Raw genomic sequence first — 8,721 nt, 5'->3', positions numbered from 1 at the left:
AACCTAAACTGTCACCTTAACATCCGTCATATACTTAAAGATTAATAACACATGAACTCTACGTGTATTTCACTGAAACCTTGAGGTGTTCAGTCCTTCTTTAACAAACCGAGCAAAGGCGCCATCAGAAAGTTCTGCACCTGCTGGACTCCTCCGCTCAGGAGCTAAGCTCACCAACAGATCCCCAACAGATTCCCAACAGATCCCCAACAGACCCCCAACAGACACCCAACAGACTCCCAACAGATCCCCAACAGACCCCCAACAGACTCCCAACAGATCCCCAACAGACTCCCAACAGACTCCCAACAGACCCCCAACAGACCCCCAACAGACTCCCAACAGACCCCCAACAGATTCCCAACAGACCCCCAACAGATTCCCAACAGACCCCCAACAGACTCCCAACAGATCCCCAGCAGATCCCCGACAGACCCCCAACAGATCCCCAACAGATTCCCAACAGACCCCCAACAGATCTCCAACAGATCCCCAACAGATTCCCAGCAGACCCCCAACAGATCCCCAACAGACTCCCAACAGATCTCCAACAGACCCCCAACAGATTCCCAGCAGACCCCCAACAGATCCCCAAAGACCCCCAACAGATCTCCAACAGATTCCCAACAGATCCCCAACAGATTCCCAACAGATCCCCAACAGACCTCCAACAGATTCCCAACAGACTCCCAACAGATTCCCAACAGACTCCCAACAGACTCCCAACAGATCTCCAACAGACCCCCGACAGATCTCCAACAGATTCCCAACAGATCCCCAACAGACCCCCAACAGACTCCCAACAGATCTCCAACAGATTCCCGACAGATTCCCAACAGATCTCCAACAGACACCCAACAGATCCGCTCTGTGAATAAAACACAAATTCAAACAAAGCTCATCTTCAGATTCAGATTCTGTGGGTTTGCTTAAAAAAAGGAAGAAAAAATGTGGGACTGAAAGAGCACTTGATTTTAAAAGCTGTTTTATTGCTTATAGACTTTTCTTTTTTTGGGTGTGTTGTGATCTAAAAAAATAAAATAACAGCATTTGCTTTTAGAAAGAGAGAAAAATCAAAAGATGTAGCGATAATGTAGTGACTAAAGTCATAAAGTGACTTTATGACGATATAAACTGAAATATTACCGTTTATGCTGACGAAGCAAGACTTTTCAAAAGATAACCCTTTTGTTCTGTAAATGCAGCTCAAAAACTGACAAATAAAAGCCTGATATTAGGCAGAATTCTTCAAAACTTCACAGGGTTCTAATGCTAAACTTGGTAGAATAAACTAAGATACATGAGTTTCGTTAGCATTCAGCCTAAAAGGGAAACAAATCCATTTCCTTTCGTGATTATTAAAACAAAACGACTCAAATATTCAACAGAAAAACAGCAGCATGATGTCGTACAAAGTAAAAAAGTCCCGTGTTGTTGACTTTTTTTGTGCAAAAACAGATTATCAAGCCACTTTAAAGAAATACGACGCTGGAAACAGAACTCCTGAGCTCTCCTGGGTGTTTCAAACGAAGCAGTAGTACAGCAGGACACCGAGGAGCAGCAGAGCCAGGATCCAGTTGAGTGAGTGAACGCAGACGATGACCAGGCCGACGTCGAAGAGCCAGCCTCGCATGTCGGTGAGGTTCAGAGCTTCCAGCGGGAAGCCTCCGTGGGCGAAGTGCCAGCGTCTCCGTGCCGTCGCTGCATTTCTCCGATATTCTGAAGGACAACACGCAGAGGCAGTCAGCAGCTTTACTTCCAACTTTCTAACTGTTCTCATGCTCTAATGTGAGAAGCAATGAGCCAGACCAGGGGTCGGGAACCTTTTTGACTAAGAGAGCCATGAAAGCAAAAAAATTTGGAAATTTATTTCAATGAGAGCCATATAATATATTTTAAAAGTGAATTCAACTAAATGTCAGTATAATAAGCCTCTGAATTTATTAGCATATTATATTAGCATATTATTTATTAGCATACTCGCCATCTGTGAATGGTTTTCCGTTCCTCACTATTGCTAAAGATCCAGCTAAGCTAGCGGAATTATAGCCACCTTGTCGGGTTGCTGCTGGCTGCTTGTACCCTGCTCAGTAGCTCTAGCTTGTACCCTGCTCAGTAGCTCTAGCTTGTACCCTGCTCAGTAGCTCTAGCTTGTACCCTGCTCAGTAGCTCTAGCTTGTACCCTGCTCAGTAGCTCTGGCTTGTACCCTGCTCAGTAGCTCTAGCTTGTACCCTGCTCAGTAGCTCTAGCTTGTACCCTGCTCAGTAGCTCTAGCTTGTACCCTGCTCAGTAGCTCTAGCTTGTACCCTGCTCAGTAGCTCTAGCTTGTACCCTGCTCAGTAGCTCTAGCTTGTACACTGCTCAGTAGCTCTCGGCACGCTTTCTTTCTGCTGTCTCCTGCCGGGTATTTTGATGCAAAGGTAGCATGGCGCGTGTCGAAGTGCCGCTTTACATTCGACCGTTTCATCGATGTAATTTTGTCTTTGCAAATTAGACACACCGCAGAATTTGCTCTCTCCACAAAGGCGAATTCTTCAGTCCATTCGGCCTGAAATGTACGATACTCGTCATCTTTTTTTCTTCGTCGAAGGGTTAGCTTTGAGCTAATGACCGAGCAGACTGATTCAAAAGGGGGCGTTTACCTGTTTTACGCTGCAACGTAGTCCAGTATCATCCAATTAAAATAATGGACAGTTGCTCCTGCAGCCCTGAGCAGGACATGAAAAATCCATGGATGGATTAAAACAAGTGAGAATATTTACTTTTATCTGAGCCAGATGCAATCATCAAAAGAGCCACATCTGGCTCGCGAGCCATAGGTTCCCGACCCCTGGGCCAGACTGACAGTTCTTTCTGGAGGAACCGGCGCAGTTTCTCACCCCAAAAGGACCAGAAGTGCCTCCGGGAGCTGGGCAGAGGCCATTTTGCACACAACGCATTCTGGAAGTTGTGCCTGCGAGCGGCGGAGACTCTGGGGAAGAAGGTCTTTGCCGTCTGGTTGAGCTCTGATGGGGAAGGACAGCACAGAGTAAAGGGCAGAACTTCGCTGCTTTACAGCAAACGCACAGCGGTGGAGGCTCACCTCTGTGGAGGCTGGTGTGAGAGATGAGGGTCCGGCACAGAGGGCAGGGGGTGTTCGCGGGCCGGTTCTTGGCGAGCGTGCGGAGGCACGGCTCGCAGAAGACGTGTCCGCAGGGCTGACAGCTGTACGGACTGAAGTAGATGTCCAGACACACGGCGCAGGTGACGGCGTCCCTGTCCTCCTCCTCGCTGTCCAGCGGTGACCCGCTCACAGCTTCAGCCTGCACACAAACACCTGAAGAGTGAAAACACCTCCCCTCCGTGCTCCTGAGCTCTGAACCCGGCCTCTGCCACTCTCACATGTGACCACTTTACAGTCCTTTTCCACAGGTTAAACATTCTCTTCCATTACGGCTCCAATCCTGAAAAAGCTGAGCGAAATGCAAATAAAGACAGAAGGTACGGTAATAACTTCTGCTCTCGCACCGGCTCCTTCTCCTGCCGACGGTGCAGCCATCTTTCTCTCCTCCTCTGTTTCCTCCGCTGACTCTTCAGACGGTTCTTCTCCCTTTTGCTCAGCCCCAACAAGTCTGGAGAGACCTCCGAGGCTCGAGGCTGCGAGAACAACAGCAAAAAGCACAAAAGCAGACACTGAAGCTGGGAGGGGAGGAAACAGTTAAACTGCATGAACTCTGTTTACCTCTGCTTCCTCCTCCAGCTCAGCAGCTCTGTTTGAGGTGGATCTTCTCCTGAGAGAGGCCAGGGAATCAGAAAGCTCCCCGTGGACCGAGCTGGTCTCTGCTAAAGGTGGCACATCCGCCTCAGCTGGCGGCGGCTGCTGATGCGGAGGTGAGCGAGGACCTCCGGAGGCAGCTGAGCGGCAGGGGTTAACCGAGGCTTCCCTCGTGGGATAAGAACCAGAGGATCCCGACCTCATCAGATCGACGGGGCAAAAACACGAGCCGAGGTCTCCACCGTCCTCCAGACTGCCCCTTCTCCTGTGAGAAATGCAGTAAAGGGGACTGAAAGAGAAAGGCTGAGTGTTTTCAGCTTGGCTGAGCTGATGCGAGGCGTCCGCCGGGCTCATGTGAGACATGGCGGCAGAGCAGCTGAGCTGTAAACTGTCCACTGCCGTCCTGTTGAGCTCAGGCCTCTCTTCTTTGCTCTGAAGAGGTTTCATCCTCCTCGGCTGGACGATGAGGACGCAGCGTTTGTGGTCATGATCCACGCGGCTTTTGCTGAGGTGGACACTGGCGTCCTGACCACAGGGGCAGTCAGAGCGATTAATGAAGTTGAAGCCGCCCAGACGAGCCCCGCAGTTATGGCAGTTCAGTTTTCCCACAGTCCACTGGGCCTGGACAGAAACCACAGCCTCAATTCATCCTTTTATTTTGATAAAAATGTCAAATCTGGAGTAAAATAATGGGATGCAACTACAGGCAAATGATTTCCTTCATTGATTAATCAAATTTCTCATCATTTGGCTTTGATTGTATTGAATAACACTGACGGAGCAGCAGGTGCAGGAGTTTATTTCAAAGCATGAGGAAACTGTTCAGAACAAAATGCCCCTGATCACATTCAGCATAAACACGGAAATCTATCAACGGCAGCAGAGATTTAATAATTCAACAGCCACTGACTTATCAGAACTAAAATATGTTTCAGGATATAACAAGAATAATTATAGCAGAGGTCTGGACTCTGACTGGACCATTGCAGCACCTTGATTCTGTTCTTTTTCACACATTCTGCTGTAGATCTGCTGCTGTGTTTGGGATCTTTGTCCTGTTGATGAGCCAGTTTCAGCCCAGCTTTAGCTGTGGGACAGATGGCCTCACATCTGACTCTAGAATACTTTGGTATCCAGAGGAGTTCATGGTGGACTCAATGACTGCAAGGTGCCCAGGTCCTGTGGCTGCAGAACCAGCCCAGATCATCAGCCCTCCACCACCGTGCTTGACAGCTGGTATGAGGTGTTTGTGCTGATATGCTGTGTTTGGTTTCCTCCAAACGTGCTGCTGTGCATTAGGACCAAACATCTCCACTTTGCTCTGGTCTGTCCAAAGGACATTGTTCCAGAAGTCTTGAGCTTTGTTCAGATGCAGCTTTGCAAACCTAAGCTGTGCTGCCATGTTCTTTTTAGAGAGAAGAGGCTTTCTCCTGCAGCCCTTCCAAACAAGCCATCCTTGTTCAGGCTTTTTCTAACTGTGCTCATGACCCTCCCTTCTAGGCTGGGACTGGTTCTTAAACACATCCCAGGTACATGTTCGTCTGAGATCGCAAACCTTAGAGCGTAAGGAGGGTGACTTTAGATATCAGTTCAGCAGAATTAAAAACATGAAACACTCACCTGATGCACTGAGGTCAGTATCCACTCCGGCAACTTGTCAACATTCACATGCCAAATGGTGCAAACAGCAGCTGGACTTTCATCTGCAGCCTGAAGTTAAACACACAGAATCAGAGAGGTCAGCTCCCACGGACAGCCTCCTGCACGCCACCTGCTGGCCGCCGCCGCCGTGTAACTCAAACACAAACGGTTATCTTTTAGAGCGTCAACAACCCCGACTGCTTTGAATCTGCATGTCTCTCACAATTTAACAAGATATCACTGCTGCAAACGTTGATTCAACATTTTCAAATAAATGTAAAATGTGATTTATTTCTACAGCCCTTTACAACAGTCCATTTCGGTACCAAAGAGCAGATAATAAATAAAGAAAAGAATAAGTACAAAACAATAGAATAACAGTAAACGCAATAAAATACAGCAAAATTGAATAAGATAATATAAAAGAGTCACCATACTGCTGGGTATTAAAAGTCATCTGAAGCCCTGATTTAAAGAGATTTAAAGAGATTTAAAGATTTAAATAAGACCTCTAACTGGAGATACAATCAGCCACAGTTTGGGATATTTGGGTTTCTCTGCACCAAGGCACTTGACTTTTTTTAAATCTTGCAACACTCGAGTGAAAACGTTCCACCGGCAGAGTAACAGCTGTTAGATGAAAGCTGTTTCGTGCCTAATTCTGAGAATTAATCACAATTATTCATGGTGATAAAACACGAGTAATGCTTGCTACCTGATTTGGCCTGAATGTACTTTATTTACTTTAGTTTTTGGTGAAAAACACGTGAAAAACAACATCAACTCCACATCTTATCTTTGATGTCTTGCTTTGCTCCATAAACATCGGCTGTTTTGCACGCAGGAGATTACAGAACTCAAGGTTTTCACCAACCATTGACAAGCACACCAAGTCTACGACGCCCTTCCGGCACCTTCTGCAGCGGAGCATGGTTCCCCCCCTCCACGGCAGCGTTTTCAGTCCATCTGCTGCTTGTGATGACGGCAGCCGGGACACTCAAGAGCAGAACATGTCCACAGCTGTGCTGAAACCAAACCATAAAGACATTCTGTTTCAATCTGGTGAGTAATGGACGATTAATCTGTTGTTCAGGACCTCAGTCAACCTCAGGTCCTGGGTCCTCTGAGGATCCAGGACCCTCTGAGGACCCAGGACCCTCTGAGGACCCAGGACCCTCTGAGGACCCAGGACCCTCTGAGGACCCAGGACCCTCTGAGGTCCCAGGACCCTCTGAGGACCCAGGACCCTCTGAGGACCCAGGACCCTCTGAGGACCCAGGACCCTCTGAGGTCCCAGGACCCTCTGAGGATCCAGGACCCTCTGAGGATCCAGGACCCTCTGAGGTCCCAGGACCCTCTGAGGACCCAGGACCCTCTGAGGACCCAGGACCCTCTGAGGACCCAGGACCCTCTGAGAACCCAGGACCCTCTGAGGATCCAGGACCCTCTGAGGACCCAGGACCCTCTGAGGACCCAGGACCCTCTGAGGATCCAGGACCCTCTGAGGACCCAGGACCCTCTGAGGACCCAGGACCCTCTGAGGTCCCAGGACCCTCTGAGGACCCAGGACCCTCTGAGGTCCCAGGACCCTCTGAGGACCCAGGACCATCTGAGGACCCAGGACCTTCTGAGGACCCAGGACCCTCTGAGGACCCAGGACCCTCTGAGGATCCAGGACCCTCTGAAGACCCAGGACCCTCTGAGGACCCAGGACCCTCTGAGGACCCAGGAACCTCTGAGGATCCAGGACCCTCTGAAGACCCAGGACCCTCTGAGGACCCAGGAACCTCTGAGGTCCCAGGACGCTCTGAGATCCCAGGACCCTCTGAGGTCCCAGGACCCTCTGAAATCCCAGGACCCTCTGATGACCCTCTGAGGACCCTCTGAGGACCCAGGACCCTCTGAGGATCCAGGACCCTCTGAGGACCCAGGACCCTCTGAGATCCCAGGACCCTCTGAGGTCCCAGGACCCTCTGAGGACCCTCTGAGGACCCAGGACCCTCTGAGGACCCTCTGAGGAACCAGGACCCTCTGTGGACCCTCTGAGGTCCCAGGACCCTCTGAGGACCCTCTGAGGACCCTCTGAGGACCCAGGACCCTCTGTGGACCCAGGACCCTCTGAGGACCCAGGACCCTCTGAGGACCCTCTGAGGACCCAGGACCCTCTGAGGACCCTCTGAGGACCCAGGACCCTCTGTGGACCCTCTGAGGACCCAGGACCCTCTGTGGACCCTCTGAGGACCCTCTGAGGACCCAGGACGCTCTGTGGACCCAGGACCCTCTGAGGACCCTCTGAGGACCCAGGACCCTCTGTGGACCCTCTGAGGACCCAGGACCCTCTGTGGACCCTCTGAGGACCCTCTGAGGACCCAGGACGCTCTGTGGACCCAGGACCCTCTGAGGACCCTCTGAGGACCCAGGACCCTCTGTGGACCCTCTGAGGACCCTCTGAGGACCCAGGACCCTCTGTGGACCCTCTGAGGACCCTCTGAGGACCCAGGACCCTCTGTGGACCCAGGACCCTCTGAGGACCCTCTGAGGACCCAGGACCCTCTGTGGACCCTCTGAGGACCCAGGACCCTCTGTGGACCCTCTGAGGACCCTCTGAGGACCCAGGACGCTCTGTGGACCCTCTGAGGACCCAGGACCCTCTGAGATCCCAGGACCCTCACTGACCACACTGAGCCTCTTTGAAACAGCTGAAGTTCTGCAGAAGCAGCACATTTGTGTCCAAATGATGCCCTTCTGTGGCAGTACAAAGATGTTCCCTTCACTGGCTACAAGTGCCATGAGCGTGTGAACGAGCTCCACGACGGAAGAATGCAGGTTCACATACTTTAAGCATGGAATTTCTCCACTTTACACCAGCAAAGCCTGTTGATCTGAGCTCTTAAGCTACGAGGCGAAGCATTCAGCCATTTCTCCTCGTTTCTCTCGCCTGAACCACAGCGGTGACATCGATGTTCATTCTTCCACATCGTGTCTTGTGTGAAGCTGACAGCAATGGTGGCAGAATAAATAAAGCCCCGCTAACTTAGCTGCTTCGCCACCTGCCTCCATGAACAACAACAACAACAAGCTGTCCCGTGGCGGTTTTCCTCCCCTCGAAGGAAGACATTTTGAAGATAAAGATAAAGTTTCTTATGACTCTGCTCACCACACAACTTGGAAGAGTTCCCCGGTTGATGTGACGACGTACATAAATCAAAGAAAGACTAAACTAAAGAGGGAAGTCTTCTTTCGGCTGTAAATATGGCTGTGACGTCACAAAAAGTGGGACTCTACGGGATGGCCAATAGGCCAAAAATCATCTCGCGCTGAAAGC

At 50.5% G+C, this 8,721-nt stretch overlaps 1 protein-coding gene across 2 annotated transcripts; it reads right to left on the bottom strand.

Annotated features, from left to right (window-relative positions):
- Positions 1 to 968: 968 nt before the first annotated feature.
- rnf180b (ring finger protein 180b) lies at positions 969 to 8,690 on the bottom strand. Of its 2 annotated transcripts, none has more exons than XM_072372274.1 (8): positions 8,554 to 8,690; positions 6,271 to 6,421; positions 5,376 to 5,465; positions 3,723 to 4,376; positions 3,509 to 3,637; positions 3,084 to 3,303; positions 2,881 to 3,006; positions 969 to 1,719 (listed from the first exon to the last, which is right to left on the bottom strand). In XM_072372274.1, the coding sequence occupies exons 2-8, from the start codon at positions 6,325 to 6,327 to the stop codon at positions 1,523 to 1,525; spliced, it is 1,473 nt and encodes a 490-aa protein (XP_072228375.1). In that variant the 5' UTR covers positions 6,328 to 6,421; positions 8,554 to 8,690; the 3' UTR covers positions 969 to 1,522. The 2 variants fall into 2 exon arrangements, with proteins under 2 accessions (XP_072228375.1, XP_072228376.1); XM_072372275.1 differs by having other exon boundaries at positions 6,271 to 6,416.
- Between the last annotated feature and the right edge of the window lie 31 nt (positions 8,691 to 8,721).

The sequence above is a fragment of the Leuresthes tenuis genome, unplaced genomic scaffold (genome assembly GCF_036924035.1).
Source record: "Leuresthes tenuis unplaced genomic scaffold, fLeuTen1.0.hap1 SCAF_19, whole genome shotgun sequence".
Classification (NCBI taxonomy): domain Eukaryota; kingdom Metazoa; phylum Chordata; class Actinopteri; order Atheriniformes; family Atherinopsidae; genus Leuresthes; species Leuresthes tenuis.
Note: the sequence above shows the minus strand (reverse complement) of the source record. Positions and strands in the feature narration are given on the sequence as shown.